Source organism: Manis pentadactyla, chromosome 3 (assembly GCF_030020395.1).
Source record: "Manis pentadactyla isolate mManPen7 chromosome 3, mManPen7.hap1, whole genome shotgun sequence".
Classification (NCBI taxonomy): Eukaryota; Metazoa; Chordata; class Mammalia; order Pholidota; family Manidae; genus Manis; species Manis pentadactyla.
Genome location: NC_080021.1, coordinates 186,868,448 through 186,890,648, shown reverse-complemented (window position 1 = coordinate 186,890,648; position 22,201 = coordinate 186,868,448). Strand labels below are relative to the sequence as shown.

Genomic DNA, 22,201 nt, shown 5'->3' with positions numbered 1-22,201 from the left:
CCTCATATCAAATTTACCGAGTATCATAATTCTTCCAAGTGGTAAAGATACCTCAAGACAAATGCTGGGCATAGAAGCCACAGGGCATAAATATGCAAAGAAGTAAAAAGCTAACTTTTTCAAACAATAAGGCTTCTCTCTCACTTACCAACTTCACATTTCCCTGTATGGCCCCGGAAGATGACTGGTTAGCCAGAGACGGGTAAGATTCCTCAAGGGAGGAACAACCTAAGACAGGCACAGTCGCAGGGGGGCCATCAGGTGAGAAATTGGGGATCAACAGAGGTGAGGCTTAGAACCTCACCCCCCCGTTCTGAGAGAAATCTTCTGCATACGTGGATGTTTTATTGCCCTGGTCTAGCTTGGATTAACACATAGTCTACAGGCACACACCTGATCATCTACATGTGCTCTCTTACAACACTAAACTATGTTTTCTACCTTTATCTTGTATCTACCTACCACTTCAGCATTTTATTAAAAATAATAATAATAAAAAGAGAAATGTGGTATCCACATATAAATCAAGTATAAAAACCAAATGAGTATTCATATTTGAACTGACTGTTTATAGTTCATAATGCATGAGCAAAACCGAAAGTTTCTGTGATGACTGCCCTTGTACTGTTCACTATGTAACTTATTCATTATGTAAGAATTTGTTCTACATGTAAAAACTTGTTTGTTATGCCTCAGAAGATTGGAGACTGACAAAAATTAGGCTTGGGGTGGAATAATGATTGTGCATTGAGCATTGACTCCCCTATACAGAATTTTATTGTCGTTAACAACCATTTGATCAATAAATATGAGAGATGCCCTCACAAAAAAAAAAAAAAAAAGGACAGACTTCCAATGGTAAAATAAATTAGTAACCGGGATGTAAGGTATAGCATAAGGAATATAGTCAAGATATTGTAACAGCCTGGTAGGGTGATAGCTGGAACCTAGAATTATGTATATAAATGTTCTACCACTGTGTTGTACACTTGAAACTCATGTAATGTAATACTGTGTGTCAACTACCCTTCAATAAAAAATAATTATTAAAAAAAAAAAAAAAAAAAAAAAAAAACCACAGTGAGATACCACTTTATACTCACCAGTTAGAAAATACTAGTTTAAAATAACAAGTATGGATAAGTATGTGGAGCGATAGGAACACTCTTATATGGCTGGTTGAAATATAATCAATACAACCACTATGGGGAAAAACTGGCATTATCCAGTAACGTCTAAGATAGTCCTTCCACTCCTAGCATATACGCTAAAGAACTCTGGCACATACATAAGCAGGGCCTTGCTGTACGCAAGAGTTAACATAGCAGGTTCTGGCTGAAGTCTGGCAACCTTTTAAAAGGTTGTCATACTGTTAAGTCTGTTTGTACGGCTGGGGCCCCCTGCTGCAACAGGCTGTACAGATTCCACAAACCATGTGGTTTATGCAAGCGCCTGTTTTCCTTCCGGAAGTACAGAATTTCTGTGATTGTGACCGATCACACCGCCAAAGAGTGTCTGTGTAACAGCCCCCAGTAAAAACTGGATTCTGAGTCTAGCGAGCTTCCCTGATGCACACTGGCTGCTGAATTTCACTGCTGAAGGCACTCGGTGTGGCCCCCTTAGCGAAAGCAGAGGAAAGACATTAAGTACACATACAAGAAGTTCCACAAACTCCAAGCACGATAAAAAGATAACCAAAGGGATGATGGCGGCGTGAGTAGAGCAGCGGAAATCTCCTCCCAAAACAACATATATCTATGAAAATATAACAAAGACAACCCTTCTTAGAATAAAGATCAGAGGACACAGGACAATATCCAGACCACATCCACACCTGAGAGAACCCAGCGCCTCGCGAAGGGGGTAAGATACAAGCCCCGGCCCCGCGGGAGCCGAGCGCCCCTCCCCCCAGCTCCCGGCGGGAGAAGAGCAGGCAGAGCGGGAGGGAGACGGAGCCCAGGGCTGCCGAACACCCAGCCCCAGTCATCCGGGCCAGAGTGCAGGGCCCTCGATACTGGGAAAACAGGGCAGCAAGAACAGTGAGCAGGCACTGGAGGCTGGGCGACAGAGGACATAAGAAAAGCGCGCGACCATTTTTTTTCTTTTTGCTTTTTTGCTGCTTTGTTTTGGCGAGCGCTTTTTGGAAGTCTTAAAGGGACAGGGACCCCAATACTAGGGAAACAGGGCAGAAAGACCGGTGAGCAGAGGCCTGAGGCTGGCACCGGAGAATAAAGAAAAACGAACGACCACCTTTTTTTTTTTAATTAAAAAATTTTTTTTTTTTTTTTAATTAAAAAAATTTTTTTTCTTGTTTTTTTTTGTGGTCGTTGTTTTGTTTTGGCGGGTGCTTTTTGGAAGTCTTAAAGGGGCAGGGCGGGTCACTTAATCCAGAGGTAGGGAATCCGGGATCTCTGGGCACCCTAACCCCTGGGCTGCAGGGAGCAGGGAGGCCCCTTACGGAGATAAATAGCCTCCCAGCAGCTCCTGCTCCAACGCGACTCCACCATTTTGGAGTAGCTGCCTGAGCCAGGCCACGCCCACAGCAACAGCGGAGATTAACTCCATAGCAGCCGGGCAGGAAGCAGAAACCCTGTCGGCACGCAGCTGCGCAGCACAAGCCACTAGAAGCCGCTGTTCTCCCAGGAGAGGAGGGCCACAAACCAACAAGAAAGGAAGTCCTTCCAGCCGTCACTCGTCCCAGTTCTGCAGACTATTCCTATCACCATGAAAAGGCAAAGCTACAGGCAGACAAAGATCACAGAGACAACACCAGAGAAGGAGACAGACCTAACCAGTCTTCCTGACAAAGAATTCAAAATAAGAATCATAAACATGCTGACAGAGATGCAGAGAAATACGCAAGAAAAAGGGGATGAAGTCCGGAAAGAGATCACAGATGCCAGAAAGGAGATCGCAGAAATGAAACAAACTCTGGAAGGGTTTATAAGCAGAATGGATAGAATGCAAGAGGCCATTGATGGAATTGAAATCAGAGAACAGGAACGCATAGAAGCTGACATAGAGAGAGACAAAAGGATCTCCAGGAATGAAACAATATTAAGAGAACTGTGTGACCAATCTAAAAGGAACAATATCCGTATTATAGGGGTCCCAGAAGAAGAAGAGAGAGGAAAAGAGATGGAAAGTATCTTAGAAGAAATAATTGCTGAAAACTTCCCCACACTGGGGGAGGAAGTAATCAAACAGACCACGGAAATACACAGAACCCCCAACAGAAAGGATCCAAGAAGGGCAACACCAAGACACATAATAATTAAAATGGCAAAGATCAAGGACAAGGAAAGAGTGTTAAAGGCAGCTAGAGAGAAAAAGGTCACCTATAAAGGGAAACCCATCAGGCTAACGTCAGATTTCTCAACAGAAACCCTACAGGCCAGAAGAGAATGGCATGATATATTTAATACAATGAAACAGAAGGGCCTTGAACCAAGGATACTGTATCCAGCACGACTATCATTCAAATATGACGGTGGGATCAAACAATTCCCAGACAAACAAAAGCTGAGGGAATTTGCTTTCCACAAACCACCTCTAAAGAACATCTTACAGGGACTGCTCTAGATGGGAGCACTCCTAGAAAGAGCACAGCACAAAACACCCAACATATGAAGAATCGAGGAGGAGGAACAAGAAGGGAGAGAAGAAAAGAATCTCCAGACAGTGTATATAACAGCTCAATAAGCGAGCTAAGTTAGGCAGTAAGATACTAAAGAGGCTAACCTTGAACCTTTGGTAACCACGAATTTAAAGCCTGCAATGGCAATAAGTACATATCTTTCAATAGTCACCCTAAATGTTAATGGGTTGAATGCACCAATCAAAAGACACAGAGTAACAGAATGGATAAAAAAGCAAGACCCATCTATATGCTGCTTACAAGAAACTCACCTCAAACCCAAAGACATGTACAGACTAAAAGTCAAGGGATGGAAAAACATATTTCAAGCAAACAACAGTGAGAACAAAGCAGGGGTTGCAGTACTAATATCAGACAAAATAGACTTCAAAACAAAGAAAGTAACAAGAGATAAAGAAGGACACTACATAATGATAAAGGGCTCAGTCAAACAAGAGGATATAACCATTCTAAATATATATGCACCCAACACAGGAGCACCAGCATATGTGAAACAAATACTAACAGAACTAAAGGGGGATATAGACTGCAATGCATTCATTCTAGGAGACTTCAACACACCACTCACCCCAAAGGATAGATCCACTGGGCAGAAAATAAGTAAGGACACGGAAGCACTGAACAACACAGTAGAGCAGATGGACCTAATAGACATCTATAGAACTCTACATCCAAAAGCAGCGGGATATACATTCTTCTCAAGTGCACATGGAACATTCTCCAGAATAGACCACGTACTAGGCCACAAAAAGAGCCTCAGAAAATTCCAAAAGATTGAAATCCTACCAACCAACTTTTCAGACCACAAAGGCATAAAACTAGAAATAAACTGTACAAAGAAAGCAAAGAGGCTCACAAACACATGGAGGCTTAACAACACGCTCCTAAATAATCAATGGATCAATGACCAAATCAAAATGGAGATCCAGCAATATATGGAAACAAATGACACCAACAACACTAAGCCCCAACTTCTGTGGGACACAGCAAAAGCAGTCTTAAGAGGAAAGTATATAGCAATCCAAGCATATTTAAAAAAGGAAGAGCAATCCCAAATGAATGGTCTAATGTCACAATTATCGAAATTGGAAAAAGAAGAACAGATGAGGCCTAAGGTCAGCAGAAGGAGGGACATAATAAAGATCAGAGAAGAAATAAATAAAATTGAGAAGAATTAAACAATAGCAAAAATCAATGAAACCAAGAGCTGGTTCTTCGAGAAAATAAACAAAATAGATAAGCCTCTAGCCAGACTTATTAAGAAGAAAAGAGAGTCAACACAAATCAACAGTATCAGAAACGAGAAAGGAAAAATCACGACGGACCCCACGGAAATGCAAAGAATTATTGGAGAATACTATGAAAACCTATATGCTAACAAGCTGGGAAACCTAGGAGAAATGGACAACTTCCTAGAAAAATATAACCTTCCAAGATTGACCCAGGAAGAAACAGAAAATCTAAACAGACCAATTACCAGCAACGAAATTGAAGAGGTAATCAAAAAACTACCAAAGAACAAAACCCCCGGGCCAGATGGATTTACCTCGGAATTTTATCAGACATACAGGGAAGACATAATACCCATTCTCCTTAAAGTTTTCCAAAAAATAGAGGAGGAGGGGATACTCCCAAACTCATTCTATGAAGCTAACATCACCCTAGTACCAAAACCAGGCAAAGACCCCACCAAAAAAGAAAACTACAGACCAATATCCCTGATGAACGTAGATGCAAAAATACTCAACAAAATATTAGCAAACCGAATTCAAAAATACATCAAAAGGCTCATACACCATGACCAAGTGGGATTCATTCCAGGGATGCAAGGATGGTACAACATTCGAAAGTCCATCAACATCATCCACCACATCAACAAAAAGAAAGACAAAAACCACATGATCATCTCCATAGATGCTAAAAAAGCATTTGACAAAGTTCAACATCCATTCATGTTAAAAACTCTCAGCAAAATGGGAATAGAGGGCAAGTACCTCAACATAATAAAGGCCATCTATGATAAACCCACAGCCAACATTATATTGAACAGCGAGAAGCTGAAAGCATTTCCGCTGAGATCGGGAACTAGACAGGGATGCCCACTCTCTCCACTGTTATTTAACATAGTACTGGAGGTCCTAGCCACGGCAATCAGACAAAATAAAGAAATACAAGGAATCCAGATTGGTAAAGAAGAAGTTAAACTGTCACTATTTGCAGATGACATGATACTGTACATAAAAAACCCTAAAGACTCCACCCCAAAACTACTAGAACTGATATCGGAATACAGCAAAGTTGCAGGATACAAAATCAACACACAGAAATCTGTGGCTTTCCTATATACTAACAATGAACCAACAGAAAGAGAAATCAGGAAAACAACTCCATTCACAATTGCATCAAAAAAAATAAAATACCTAGGAATAAACCTAACCAAAGAAGTGAAAGACTTATACTCTGAAAACTACAAGTCACTCTTAAGAGAAATTAAAGGGGACACTAACAGATGGAAACTCATCCCATGCTCGTGGCTAGGAAGAATTAATATCGTTAAAATGGCCATCCTGCCCAAAGCAATATACAGATTTGATGCAATCCCTATGAAACTACCAGCAACATTCTTCAATGAACTGGAACAAATAATTCAAAAATTCATATGGAAACACCAAAGACCCCGAATAGCCAAAGCAATCCTGAGAAAGAAGAATAAAGTAGGGGGGATCTCACTCCCCAATTTCAAGCTCTACTATAAAGCCATAGTAATCAAGACAATTTGGTACTGGCACAAGAACAGAGCCACAGACCAATGGAACAGACTAGAGAATCCAGACATTAACCCAGACATATATGGTCAATTAATATTTGATAAAGGAGCCATGGACATACAATGGCGAAATGACAGTCTCTTCAACAGGTGGTGCTGGCAAAACTGGACAGCTACATGTAGGAGAATGAAACTGGACCATTGTCTAACCCCATATACAAAAGTAAACTCAAAATGGATCAAAGACCTGAATGTAAGCCATGAAACCATTAAACTCTTGGAAGAAAACATAGGCGAAAACCTCTTAGACATAAACATGAGTGACCTCTTCTTGAACATATCTCCCCGGGCAAGGAAAACAACAGCAAAAATGAGTAAGTGGGACTATATTAAGCTGAAAAGCTTCTGTACAGCAAAAGACACCATCAATAGAACAAGAAGGATCCCTACAGTATGGGAGAATATATTTGAAAATGACACATCCGATAAAGGCTTGACGTCCAGAATATATAAGGAGCTCTCACGCCTCAACAAACAAAAAACAAATAACCCAATTAAAAAATGGGCAGAGGAACTGAACAGACAGTTCTCCAAAAAAGAAATACAGATGGCCAACAGACACATGAAAAGATGCTCCACATCGCTAATTATCAGAGAAATGCAAATTAAAACTACAATGAGGTATCACCTCACACCAGTAAGGATGGCTGCCATCCAAAAGACAAACAACAACAAATGTTGGCGAGGCTGTGGAGAAAGGGGAACCCTCCTACACTGCTGGTGGGAATGTAAGTTAGTTCAACCATTGTGGAAAGCAGTATGGAGGTACATCAAAATGCTCAAAACAGACTTACCATTTGACCCAGGAATTCCACTCCTAGGAATTTACCCTAAGAACGCAGCAATCAAGTTTGAGAAAGACAGATGCACCCCTATGTTTATTGCAGCACTATTTACAATAGCCAAGAATTGGAAGCAACCTAAATGTCCATCAATAGATGAATGGATAAAGAAGATGTGGTACATATACACAATGGAATACTACTCAGCTATAAGAAAAGGGCAAATCCAATCATTTGCAGCAACATGGATGGAGCTGGAGGGTATTATGCTCAGTGAAACAAGCCAAGCGGAGAAAGAGAAATACCAAATGATTTCACTTATCTGTGGAATATAAGAACAAAGGAAAAACTGAAGGAACAAAACAGCAGCAGAATCACAGAACTCAAGAATGGACTAACAGGTACCAAAGGGAAAGGGACTGGGGAGGATGGGTGGGTAGGGAGGGATAAGGGGGGGAGAAGTAGGGGGGTATTAAGATTAACATGCATGGGGGGGTAGGAGAAAAGGGAGGGCTGTACAACACAGAGAAGGCAAGTAGTGATTCTACAACATTTAGCTATGCTGATGGACAGTGACTGTAAAGGGGTTTATAGGGGAGACCTGGTATAGGGGAGAGCCTAGTAAACATAATATTCGTCATGTAAGTGTAGATTAGTGATAGCAAAAAAAAAAAAAAAAAAAGGGCAGTTCCTGTGTGGTAACCTCCAACGAGTTCTACACAAGGGTATAAAGGGCATATAAAAGTGTAGGCAAAGGGTCTGTTTGTGTTTATACAGAGGATCAAAGCCTAATTGGGCTACCCCGAAAATGAACTAAGATACGATATGAAAAAGAACTTCCAACATCTGCACCCTCTGGAAGACTCATGCCAGAAGATGATCATCAAAAAACCCCAACAAAGATCCACGCACTGCTACAGCTGTAGATGCACTCATCCCACCAGTTCCTGGACCTGCCATGGGAATGAGGAAGGAGATATCTAAGCTGGCCTGTGCATATAGTAAAACAACAAAATTGGACTGGATCTATACTGTTGGAACTCAACCAAGAATTTGGAGAAGTGCAAATTGTAGCGCTCCAAAGTCTTACAACTACAAACTATTTATTGTTAAAAGAACATATGGCATGTGAACAGTCCCCAGGAATGGGTTGTTTTAATTTGTCTGATTTCTCTCAGACTGTTCAAGTTCAGTTGGACAATATCCACCATATCATAGATAAGTTTTCACAAATGCCTAAGGTGCCTAACTGGTTTTCTTGGTTTCACTGCAGATGGCTGGTAATTACAGATATGCTTTGGTTATGTAACTATACTCCTATTATGTTAATGTGTGTGTGCAATTTAAGTAGTAGCTTAAAACCTATACATGCTGAAGTTACTCTACAAGAAGATATATCAAAGAAATAATCAATCTTCCCAAGTTTTCTTCCGCCTGCTACTTCTATAGCTTTTCTTCTTCCTTCCTAATTACAACCCTTAAATAGAATTCGTGCCTCATATCAAATTTACCGAGTATCATAATTCTTCCAAGTGGTAAAGATACCTCAAGACAAATGCTGGGCATAGAAGCCACAGGGCATAAATATGCAAAGAAGTAAAAAGCTAACTTTTTCAAACAATAAGGCTTCTCTCTCACTTACCAACTTCACATTTCCCTGTATGGCCCCGGAAGATGACTGGTTAGCCAGAGACGGGTAAGATTCCTCAAGGGAGGAACAACCTAAGACAGGCACAGTCGCAGGGGGGCCATCAGGTGAGAAATTGGGGATCAACAGAGGTGAGGCTTAGAACCTCACCCCCCCGTTCTGAGAGAAATCTTCTGCATACGTGGATGTTTTATTGCCCTGGTCTAGCTTGGATTAACACATAGTCTACAGGCACACACCTGATCATCTACATGTGCTCTCTTACAACACTAAACTATGTTTTCTACCTTTATCTTGTATCTACCTACCACTTCAGCATTTTATTAAAAATAATAATAATAAAAAGAGAAATGTGGTATCCACATATAAATCAAGTATAAAAACCAAATGAGTATTCATATTTGAACTGACTGTTTATAGTTCATAATGCATGAGCAAAACCGAAAGTTTCTGTGATGACTGCCCTTGTACTGTTCACTATGTAACTTATTCATTATGTAAGAATTTGTTCTACATGTAAAAACTTGTTTGTTATGCCTCAGAAGATTGGAGACTGACAAAAATTAGGCTTGGGGTGGAATAATGATTGTGCATTGAGCATTGACTCCCCTATACAGAATTTTATTGTCGTTAACAACCATTTGATCAATAAATATGAGAGATGCCCTCACAAAAAAAAAAAAAAAAAGGACAGACTTCCAATGGTAAAATAAATTAGTAACCGGGATGTAAGGTATAGCATAAGGAATATAGTCAAGATATTGTAACAGCCTGGTAGGGTGATAGCTGGAACCTAGAATTATGTATATAAATGTTCTACCACTGTGTTGTACACTTGAAACTCATGTAATGTAATACTGTGTGTCAACTACCCTTCAATAAAAAATAATTATTAAAAAAAAAAAAAAAAAAAAAAAAAACCACAGTGAGATACCACTTTATACTCACCAGTTAGAAAATACTAGTTTAAAATAACAAGTATGGATAAGTATGTGGAGCGATAGGAACACTCTTATATGGCTGGTTGAAATATAATCAATACAACCACTATGGGGAAAAACTGGCATTATCCAGTAACGTCTAAGATAGTCCTTCCACTCCTAGCATATACGCTAAAGAACTCTGGCACATACATAAGCAGGGCCTTGCTGTACGCAAGAGTTAACATAGCAGGTTCTGGCTGAAGTCTGGCAACCTTTTAAAAGGTTGTCATACTGTTAAGTCTGTTTGTACGGCTGGGGCCCCCTGCTGCAACAGGCTGTACAGATTCCACAAACCATGTGGTTTATGCAAGCGCCTGTTTTCCTTCCGGAAGTACAGAATTTCTGTGATTGTGACCGATCACACCGCCAAAGAGTGTCTGTGTAACAGCCCCCAGTAAAAACTGGATTCTGAGTCTAGCGAGCTTCCCTGATGCACACTGGCTGCTGAATTTCACTGCTGAAGGCACTCGGTGTGGCCCCCTTAGCGAAAGCAGAGGAAAGACATTAAGTACACATACAAGAAGTTCCACAAACTCCAAGCACGATAAAAAGATAACCAAAGGGATGATGGCGGCGTGAGTAGAGCAGCGGAAATCTCCTCCCAAAACAACATATATCTATGAAAATATAACAAAGACAACCCTTCTTAGAATAAAGATCAGAGGACACAGGACAATATCCAGACCACATCCACACCTGAGAGAACCCAGCGCCTCGCGAAGGGGGTAAGATACAAGCCCCGGCCCCGCGGGAGCCGAGCGCCCCTCCCCCCAGCTCCCGGCGGGAGAAGAGCAGGCAGAGCGGGAGGGAGACGGAGCCCAGGGCTGCCGAACACCCAGCCCCAGTCATCCGGGCCAGAGTGCAGGGCCCTCGATACTGGGAAAACAGGGCAGCAAGAACAGTGAGCAGGCACTGGAGGCTGGGCGACAGAGGACATAAGAAAAGCGCGCGACCATTTTTTTTCTTTTTGCTTTTTTGCTGCTTTGTTTTGGCGAGCGCTTTTTGGAAGTCTTAAAGGGACAGGGACCCCAATACTAGGGAAACAGGGCAGAAAGACCGGTGAGCAGAGGCCTGAGGCTGGCACCGGAGAATAAAGAAAAACGAACGACCACCTTTTTTTTTTTAATTAAAAAATTTTTTTTTTTTTTTTAATTAAAAAAATTTTTTTTCTTGTTTTTTTTTGTGGTCGTTGTTTTGTTTTGGCGGGTGCTTTTTGGAAGTCTTAAAGGGGCAGGGCGGGTCACTTAATCCAGAGGTAGGGAATCCGGGATCTCTGGGCACCCTAACCCCTGGGCTGCAGGGAGCAGGGAGGCCCCTTACGGAGATAAATAGCCTCCCAGCAGCTCCTGCTCCAACGCGACTCCACCATTTTGGAGTAGCTGCCCGAGCCAGGCCACGCCCACAGCAACAGCGGAGATTAACTCCATAGCAGCCGGGCAGGAAGCAGAAACCCTGTCGGCACGCAGCTGCGCAGCACAAGCCACTAGAAGCCGCTGTTCTCCCAGGAGAGGAGGGCCACAAACCAACAAGAAAGGAAGTCCTTCCAGCCGTCACTCGTCCCAGTTCTGCAGACTATTCCTATCACCATGAAAAGGCAAAGCTACAGGCAGACAAAGATCACAGAGACAACACCAGAGAAGGAGACAGACCTAACCAGTCTTCCTGACAAAGAATTCAAAATAAGAATCATAAACATGCTGACAGAGATGCAGAGAAATACGCAAGAAAAAGGGGATGAAGTCCGGAAAGAGATCACAGATGCCAGAAAGGAGATCGCAGAAATGAAACAAACTCTGGAAGGGTTTATAAGCAGAATGGATAGAATGCAAGAGGCCATTGATGGAATTGAAATCAGAGAACAGGAACGCATAGAAGCTGACATAGAGAGAGACAAAAGGATCTCCAGGAATGAAACAATATTAAGAGAACTGTGTGACCAATCTAAAAGGAACAATATCCGTATTATAGGGGTCCCAGAAGAAGAAGAGAGAGGAAAAGAGATGGAAAGTATCTTAGAAGAAATAATTGCTGAAAACTTCCCCACACTGGGGGAGGAAGTAATCAAACAGACCACGGAAATACACAGAACCCCCAACAGAAAGGATCCAAGAAGGGCAACACCAAGACACATAATAATTAAAATGGCAAAGATCAAGGACAAGGAAAGAGTGTTAAAGGCAGCTAGAGAGAAAAAGGTCACCTATAAAGGGAAACCCATCAGGCTAACGTCAGATTTCTCAACAGAAACCCTACAGGCCAGAAGAGAATGGCATGATATATTTAATACAATGAAACAGAAGGGCCTTGAACCAAGGATACTGTATCCAGCACGACTATCATTCAAATATGACGGTGGGATCAAACAATTCCCAGACAAACAAAAGCTGAGGGAATTTGCTTTCCACAAACCACCTCTAAAGAACATCTTACAGGGACTGCTCTAGATGGGAGCACTCCTAGAAGGAGCACAGCACAAAACACCCAACATATGAAGAATCGAGGAGGAGGAACAAGAAGGGAGAGAAGAAAAGAATCTCCAGACAGTGTATATAACAGCTCAATAAGCGAGCTAAGTTAGGCAGTAAGATACTAAAGAGGCTAACCTTGAACCTTTGGTAACCACGAATTTAAAGCCTGCAATGGCAATAAGTACATATCTTTCAATAGTCACCCTAAATGTTAATGGGTTGAATGCACCAATCAAAAGACACAGAGTAACAGAATGGATAAAAAAGCAAGACCCATCTATATGCTGCTTACAAGAAACTCACCTCAAACCCAAAGACATGTACAGACTAAAAGTCAAGGGATGGAAAAACATATTTCAAGCAAACAACAGTGAGAACAAAGCAGGGGTTGCAGTACTAATATCAGACAAAATAGACTTCAAAACAAAGAAAGTAACAAGAGATAAAGAAGGACACTACATAATGATAAAGGGCTCAGTCAAACAAGAGGATATAACCATTCTAAATATATATGCACCCAACACAGGAGCACCAGCATATGTGAAACAAATACTAACAGAACTAAAGGGGGATATAGACTGCAATGCATTCATTCTAGGAGACTTTAACACACCACTCACCCCAAAGGATAGATCCACTGGGCAGAAAATAAGTAAGGACACGGAAGCACTGAACAACACAGTAGAACAGATGGACCTAATAGACATCTATAGAACTCTACATCCAAAAGCAGCGGGATATACATTCTTCTCAAGTGCACATGGAACATTCTCCAGAATAGACCACGTACTAGGCCACAAAAAGAGCCTCAGAAAATTCCAAAAGATTGAAATCCTACCAACCAACTTTTCAGACCACAAAGGCATAAAACTAGAAATAAACTGTACAAAGAAAGCAAAGAGGCTCACAAACACATGGAGGCTTAACAACACGCTCCTAAATAATCAATGGATCAATGACCAAATCAAAATGGAGATCCAGCAATATATGGAAACAAATGACACCAACAACACTAAGCCCCAACTTCTGTGGGACACAGCAAAAGCAGTCTTAAGAGGAAAGTATATAGCAATCCAAGCATATTTAAAAAAGGAAGAGCAATCCCAAATGAATGGTCTAATGTCACAATTATCGAAATTGGAAAAAGAAGAACAGATGAGGCCTAAGGTCAGCAGAAGGAGGGACATAATAAAGATCAGAGAAGAAATAAATAAAATTGAGAAGAATTAAACAATAGCAAAAATCAATGAAACCAAGAGCTGGTTCTTCGAGAAAATAAACAAAATAGATAAGCCTCTAGCCAGACTTATTAAGAAGAAAAGAGAGTCAACACAAATCAACAGTATCAGAAACGAGAAAGGAAAAATCACGACGGACCCCACGGAAATGCAAAGAATTATTGGAGAATACTATGAAAACCTATATGCTAACAAGCTGGGAAACCTAGGAGAAATGGACAACTTCCTAGAAAAATATAACCTTCCAAGATTGACCCAGGAAGAAACAGAAAATCTAAACAGACCAATTACCAGCAACGAAATTGAAGAGGTAATCAAAAAACTACCAAAGAACAAAACCCCCGGGCCAGATGGATTTACCTCGGAATTTTATCAGACATACAGGGAAGACATAATACCCATTCTCCTTAAAGTTTTCCAAAAAATAGAGGAGGAGGGGATACTCCCAAACTCATTCTATGAAGCTAACATCACCCTAGTACCAAAACCAGGCAAAGACCCCACCAAAAAAGAAAACTACAGACCAATATCCCTGATGAACGTAGATGCAAAAATACTCAACAAAATATTAGCAAACCGAATTCAAAAATACATCAAAAGGCTCATACACCATGACCAAGTGGGATTCATTCCAGGGATGCAAGGATGGTACAACATTCGAAAGTCCATCAACATCATCCACCACATCAACAAAAAGAAAGACAAAAACCACATGATCATCTCCATAGATGCTAAAAAAGCATTTGACAAAGTTCAACATCCATTCATGTTAAAAACTCTCAGCAAAATGGGAATAGAGGGCAAGTACCTCAACATAATAAAGGCCATCTATGATAAACCCACAGCCAACATTATATTGAACAGCGAGAAGCTGAAAGCATTTCCGCTGAGATCGGGAACTAGACAGGGATGCCCACTCTCTCCACTGTTATTTAACATAGTACTGGAGGTCCTAGCCACGGCAATCAGACAAAATAAAGAAATACAAGGAATCCAGATTGGTAAAGAAGAAGTTAAACTGTCACTATTTGCAGATGACATGATACTGTACATAAAAAACCCTAAAGACTCCACCCCAAAACTACTAGAACTGATATCGGAATACAGCAAAGTTGCAGGATACAAAATCAACACACAGAAATCTGTGGCTTTCCTATATACTAACAATGAACCAACAGAAAGAGAAATCAGGAAAACAACTCCATTCACAATTGCATCAAAAAAAATAAAATACCTAGGAATAAACCTAACCAAAGAAGTGAAAGACTTATACTCTGAAAACTACAAGTCACTCTTAAGAGAAATTAAAGGGGACACTAACAGATGGAAACTCATCCCATGCTCGTGGCTAGGAAGAATTAATATCGTTAAAATGGCCATCCTGCCCAAAGCAATATACAGATTTGATGCAATCCCTATGAAACTACCAGCAACATTCTTCAATGAACTGGAACAAATAATTCAAAAATTCATATGGAAACACCAAAGACCCCGAATAGCCAAAGCAATCCTGAGAAAGAAGAATAAAGTAGGGGGGATCTCACTCCCCAACTTCAAGCTCTACTATAAAGCCATAGTAATCAAGACAATTTGGTACTGGCACAAGAGCAGAGCCACAGACCAATGGAACAGACTAGAGAATCCAGACATTAACCCAGACATATATGGTCAATTAATATTTGATAAAGGAGCCATGGACATACAATGGCAAAATGACAGTCTCTTCAACAGGTGGTGCTGGCAAAACTGGACAGCTACATGTAGGAGAATGAAACTGGACCATTGTCTAACCCCATATACAAAAGTAAACTCAAAATGGATCAAAGACCTGAATGTAAGCCATGAAACCATTAAACTCTTGGAAGAAAACATAGGCACAAACCTCTTAGACATAAACATGAGTGACCTCTTCTTGAACATATCTCCCCGGGCAAGGAAAACAACAGCAAAAATGAGTAAGTGGGACTATATTAAGCTGAAAAGCTTCTGTACAGCAAAAGACACCATCAATAGAACAAGAAGGATCCCTACAGTATGGGAGAATATATTTGAAAATGACACATCCGATAAAGGCTTGACGTCCAGAATATATAAGGAGCTCTCACGCCTCAACAAACAAAAAACAAATAACCCAATTAAAAAATGGGCAGAGGAACTGAAGAGACAGTTCTCCAAAAAAGAAATACAGATGGCCAACAGACACATGAAAAGATGCTCCACATCACTAATTATCAGAGAAATGCAAATTAAAACTACAATGAGGTATCACCTCACACCAGTAAGGATGGCTGCCATCCAAAAGACAAACAACAACAAATGTTGGCGAGGCTGTGGAGAAAGGGGAACCCTCCTACACTGCTGGTGGGAATGTAAGTTAGTTCAACCATTGTGGAAAGCAGTATGGAGGTACATCAAAATGCTCAAAACAGACTTACCATTTGACCCAGGAATTCCACTCCTAGGAATTTACCCTAAGAACGCAGCAATCAAGTTTGAGAAAGACAGATGCACCCCTATGTTTATTGCAGCACTATTTACAATAGCCAAGAATTGGAAGCAACCTAAATGTCCATCAATAGATGAATGGATAAAGAAGATGTGGTACATATACACAATGGAATACTATTCAGCCATAAGAAAAGGGCAAATCCAACCATTTGCAGCAACATGGATGGAGCTGGAGGGTATTATGCTCAGTGAAACAAGCGAAGCTGAGAAAGAGAAATACCAAATGATTTCACTTATCTGTGGAATATAAGAACAAAGGAAAAACTGAAGGAACAAAACAGCAGCAGAATCACAGAACTCAAGAATGGACTAACAGGTACCAAAGGGAAAGGGACTGGGGAGGATGGGTGGGTAGGGAGGGATAAGGGGGGGAGAAGTAGGGGGGTATTAAGATTAACATGCATGGGGGGGTAGGAGAAAAGGGAGGGCTGTACAACACAGAGAAGGCAAGTAGTGATTCTACAACATTTTGCTATGCTGATGGACAGTGACTGTAAAGGGGTTTATAGGGGAGAGCCTAGTAAACATAGTATTCGTCATGTAAGTGTAGATTAGTGATAGAAAAAAAAAAAAAGGGCAGTTCCTGTGTGGTAACCTCCAACGAGTTCTACACAAGGGTATAAAGGGCATATAAAAGTGTAGGCAAAGGGTCTGTTTGTGTTTATACAGAGGATCAAAGCCTAATTGGGCTAACCCGAAAATGAACTAAGATACGATATGAAAAAGAACTTCCAACATCTGCACTCTCTGGAAGACTCATGCCAGAAGATGATCATCAAAAAACCCCAACAAAGATCCACGCACTGCTACAGCTGTAGATGCACTCATCCCACCAGTTCCTGGACTTGCCATGGGAATGAGGAAGGAGATATCTAAGCTGGCCTGTGCATACAGTAAAACAACAAAATTGGACTGGATCTATACTGTTGGAACTCAACCAAGAATTTGGTGAAGTGCAAATTGTAGCGCTCCAAAGTCTTACAACTACAGACTATTTACTGTTAAAAGAACATATGGCATGTGAACAGTCCCCAGGAATGGGTTGTTTTAATTTGTCTGATTTCTCTCAGACTGTTCAAGTTCAGTTGGACAATATCCACCATATCATAGATAAGTTTTCACAAATGCCTAAGGTGCCTAACTGGTTTTCTTGGTTTCACTGCAGATGGCTGGTAATTACAGATATGCTTTGGTTATGTAACTATACTCCTATTATGTTAATGTGTGTGTGCAATTTAAGTAGTAGCTTAAAACCTGTACATGCTGAAGTTACTCTACAAGAAGATATATCAAAGAAATAATCAATCTTCCCATGTTTTCTTCCGCCTGCTACTTCTATAGCTTTTCTTCTTCCTTCCTAATTACAACCCTTAAATAGAATTCGTGCCTCATATCAAATTTACCGAGTATCATAATTCTTCCAAGTGGTAAAGATACCTCAAGACAAATGCTGGGCATAGAAGCCACAGGGCATAAATATGCAAAGAAGTAAAAAGCTAACTTTTTCAAACAATAAGGCTTCTCTCTCACTTACCAACTTCACATTTCCCTGTATGGCTCCGGAATATGACTGGTTAGCCAGAGACGGGTAAGATTCCTCAAGGGAGGAACAACCTAAGACAGGCACAGTCGCAGGGGGGCCATCAGGTGAGAAATTGGGGATCAACAGAGGTGAGGCTTAGAACCTCACCCCCCCGTTCTGAGAGAAATCTTCTGCATACGTGGATGTTTTATTGCCCTGGTCTAGCTTGGATTAACACATAGTCTACAGGCACACACCTGATCATCTACATGTGCTCTCTTACAACACTAAACTATGTTTTCTACCTTTATCTTGTATCTACCTACCACTTCAGCATTTTATTAAAAATAATAATAATAAAGAGAGAAATGTGGTATCCACATATAAATCAAGTATAAAAACCAAATGAGTATTCATATTTGAACTGACTGTTTAGAGTTCATAATGCATGAGCAAAACCGAAAGTTTCTGTGATGACTGCCCTTGTACTGTTCACTATGTAACTTATTCATTATGTAAGAATTTGTTCTACATGTAAAAACTTGTTTGTTATGCCTCAGAAGATTGGAGACTGACAAAAATTAGGCTTGGGGTGTATTAATGATTGTGCATTGAGCATTGACTCCCCTATACAGAATTTTATTGTCGTTAACAACCATTTGATCAATAAATATGAGAGATGCCCTCACAAAAAAAAAAAAAAAAGGACAGACTTCCAATGGTAAAATAAATTAGTAACCGGGATGTAATGTATAGCATAAGGAATATAGTCAAGATATTGTAACAGCCTGGTAGGGTGATAGCTGGAACCTAGAATTATGTATATAAATGTTCTACCACTGTTTTGTACACTTGAAACTCATGTAATGTAATACTGTGTGTCAACTACCCTTCAATAAAAAATAATTATTAAAAAAAAAAAAAAAAAAGAGGCAAAAAAAAAAAAAAAAAAAAAAAAAGATAACCAAAGGAAAGGAAAATAGACCAGTTGCTGCCCTGAGCTGGGGGGAAGAGAGAGCTGACTATGTCTGAAAGGGTATGAGGGAATTTCTGGGGGGCAATGGAAGGGGGAGAGGGCAGGGAAGGGCAAAGCCATGGTAAAGTACTCCAAAATGGAATCTTGGCTGTCTTCAACCTGGAAATAACTGACTTTCCTTTCGTTCATATTCCAGTAATCTCTAGGTAATGTTTCAATGGCTTAGGAATTCATTAAATTTGTGAGCACATACTATATCTCATGTTAGAGTCTAGATGTGGCTTTAAATAGCAATGAAAATAACTAACCTGTGGTGTTTGTGGAGTAACCACACCTGTTGATGAATTGTCTTCACACCATTCATAGTCTATTGATCCAGTCACATAATTTTCATCATTTGTGGTCATATCTTCTAGACTCAGATTCTTTGACTATTCAAAAATAGAAGAACTTAGAGATAACAGCACCATGATTCAGTTGTAAAATAATATATTCTAAGCACAGGGCAAGGCTTTGGAAGCAGAAACAAATTAGAAATGATAATATTGAAGGATCTCACTATCCAGTACAGAAAAAAAAGGAAGTCAAAATAATTTAACTCCAGTTATTAGGTAGAAGATTCTCTGACTCTCAAACAATATATCTTAGAATATTCTTACATTACATGGCATGCTATTTAGCTTACCACTATCAGATAAACACTGATAATACCAGAAAAATAACTCCTTTGCAAATTTACAAACAAAAAGCTCTGACAAAGTAAAAGATGTAAGGGAAATGACTTTGAAATGCAGGTTTCTTGGTGGTGAGAATATACAGAGGGCTAGCAATTTCTAGTAGGAGTAAATTAGCCTTATGAGAAATCCTCTGAGGACAGGATAACACCAGAGTCATCTTTTAACCTCATTCTTCCCCCTCTATAAACTAAGGGTATACTAGATAGACCCTAAATTCTCAGACTATGGAATGTAATTGGATTTTTCCTTTCTCCCTCCTTCCCTTTCCCTCAATATCTAGTTAACCTGGCCAGGCAATTTCACTTGAATTTCTTAAACTTCATCCTTCTTTTACAGTCCCACCACCACCTTGTAAATCAAGGACAAATCTTCTCAGACCTGAACTCTTCAGACAATATTGTCTCTGCCACCAATCTTTCCACCCTCTCAAACTATGGGTAACAGAGTTCTCCAGCACTGCTAATCACCATCAACAAGAAAAGCTACAGGGCATGCGAGGCTGAGAAAAATACTAAAGCTCAGGCTAGGCTCTAGGGGAAAAGGACAGTGCTATGTGAATGATGCCCGTCATGGAGACTGCAGTAGAGAGTGACAGCACACACACTCCTGACTAAACGGTCAATAGTACAGTCATGTCAGTGACTGTCACGTCTTGCCAAAAATACATGGTTCCCATTACCTATAGCATAAAGTGTAACCTCTCTGACAGCATTTCAAGGTTTTCTACAATCTAGCCCTCATTTACCCTTCCAGCTCACTGGCTCCTTCTCTTCTTCTCTCACTTTTCCCCTACTTGAACTCTTCATTTTACCCAAACAAGTCTAGTCACTATCAACAGAATATAGAGCACATTTAGGTGCCTGAGTTTTGCTAATTCCATTTATCTTTTGCTCTGAATACTGTCTGCATTCTTTTTCATTATAGGTCCAGCTTGGGTCAGCCATGGTGATCACTCCCATTTCCAAAAGCACACCCTTAGCCCCTTATCTAGCACCCATTCTCTACTATAATGTAGTATTATCTCTATGTATGTCTTGCCTCAACAGCTAGGGAGTAAGCACCAAACTCTACAGAGGTTTGTTCCCCAAGAGCCTAGCATGGGGCTTGAAAATGCTAGTGATGTTGTTGATGATGTGCTCTTTTGTGATTCTTGGGTCATACTTTATTATTGCTTCACTGAAAATGCCAGCTATTGATTAACAGTTCAGGAGTACTTACTTTCTTGTAAACAACAAACACCCCAGGGAAAAAAGGTGATTCTATCCAGGAGGACAACAGTACAGAGACTATGTGGCTTGCTTCAAGTTTCAACAATGATTTGCATAAAGATCAGAAAATGACCCAAACTTTAATTTCTGCATTTCTTGTTAGTAAAATGCCTATATACTATAAAATTGATTCAATTTTATATGTTATTTAGATAATAATTTAACTTATACAATTATTACATTATTGGGTAAATGCTCAGATGGAAGAAAAGAGTAAATATCTTTCCAGATCTTTTCTACTTGGATACTTTATGAATCATATAAGCAGATGAACTGAGACTTTGCGAGTCCAGATATAAGAAAATCAAATGGTTTAGGAAAATGTTTCAAACCTCTTAACTAAAGTGTAATAAATTTAAATTTTTAGCTGAAGTTTATTCTAAGTACAGAGATATCTGATCCTTTCTGAAATTACCTTGACTGGAAGCAAACTTCACGCTCCTGTATCCTCCTGGACCCAAAGGTGTTACTGTAAGCCTGAGAGTGCAGAGGGTCTGACAATGTGGGCAGGATGAGGGATAGGATGCTTCATGGGGCCCTTGGGTAAAGAGCTGCCTGGGCCTGGGGTATTCACCAACTCAGTAAAACTCTCCAATTACAGACTAGAAAACCATCCCAGCAATAAGATTATCTCACCCCAAAGATTTCTTTACACAATAACCATTTGCACCAACCCTGAGTCCTTAGTCTGGTCAAAAAGACCAGCTGAGAAGGGAAGGGAGGCAGATTAGGTCTGGCAGTGCCATCAGACCCACTATACTGCAGCACATGACTGACAACTGCCAAAAGAGAGATCTAAACAAGTTGTTAGAGGAGTTCAGCAGGGGGTGGGGAGGAAATTCAACAAAAGATCATGGAAGAAGTGGCATTTCTTTTTTGTTTTTTTAAAATACTTTGGAGACCTAAAGAAAAAAAAAAATCACTTCACCCACATAGCCATTTGGGTTATAGTGAATTCTATAAAGATGGCCAACTAACTTTCTCTGAGAATAAAGTACAGTTACCTAGTGCTAAAATCATTTAAATTGTAACCTGAAGGGGAGATTATACAACAAAGTTCCACACCCATCCAGCAAAGTATTTGGAAGGCAGAATTTTAAGCCATGGGAGATAGTAAAGAATCACACAGAAAAGAGAGGCTAATGTGAGCTCTTAGGACTAATGCAGTGCTTCCAAATATGTAAAGCTTCTCCACCATTCTAAATGTTTGTGACAAAGGAAAATAAGACAAGGAAGACAAAATGGAAAAAAATAATATGGTTACAATGAACTCATACAAGGAATCTGAGTTACCTGAGCTACAGCTACTGCTCAAAACAAATAAAAACCTAAGCCATTAACATAAGTGAGTATCAAAAAATCCATTAGAACATTTCATGTCATATAAAAAATAATATATCCTATATTCACAAGTCTTACTCCCAACCATTTTTTAAAATTATCTACAGCTCATTTGTTACATACAACGCCTTTAAAAGCACTTGCATGTATATAAATTATGTAAATAAGCACCCTAAAAAAAGACTGAAAAGACACAGTAAAATAAAACTATATTACCTATAGGTAGTAGTTTATAGGTAAATTCT

General features: G+C 40.1%; 1 protein-coding gene across 1 annotated transcript in view; it reads right to left on the bottom strand.

The window, feature by feature from the left end:
• MELK (maternal embryonic leucine zipper kinase) overlaps positions 1-22,201 on the bottom strand; it is an 89,300-nt gene that overhangs the window by 21,826 nt on the left and 45,273 nt on the right. Inside the window, exon 13 of the mRNA XM_036888543.2 lies at positions 18,919-19,041. Within this exon, the coding sequence (XP_036744438.2) occupies positions 18,919-19,041 (123 nt within the window). The remainder of the gene's footprint in view (positions 1-18,918; positions 19,042-22,201) is intronic.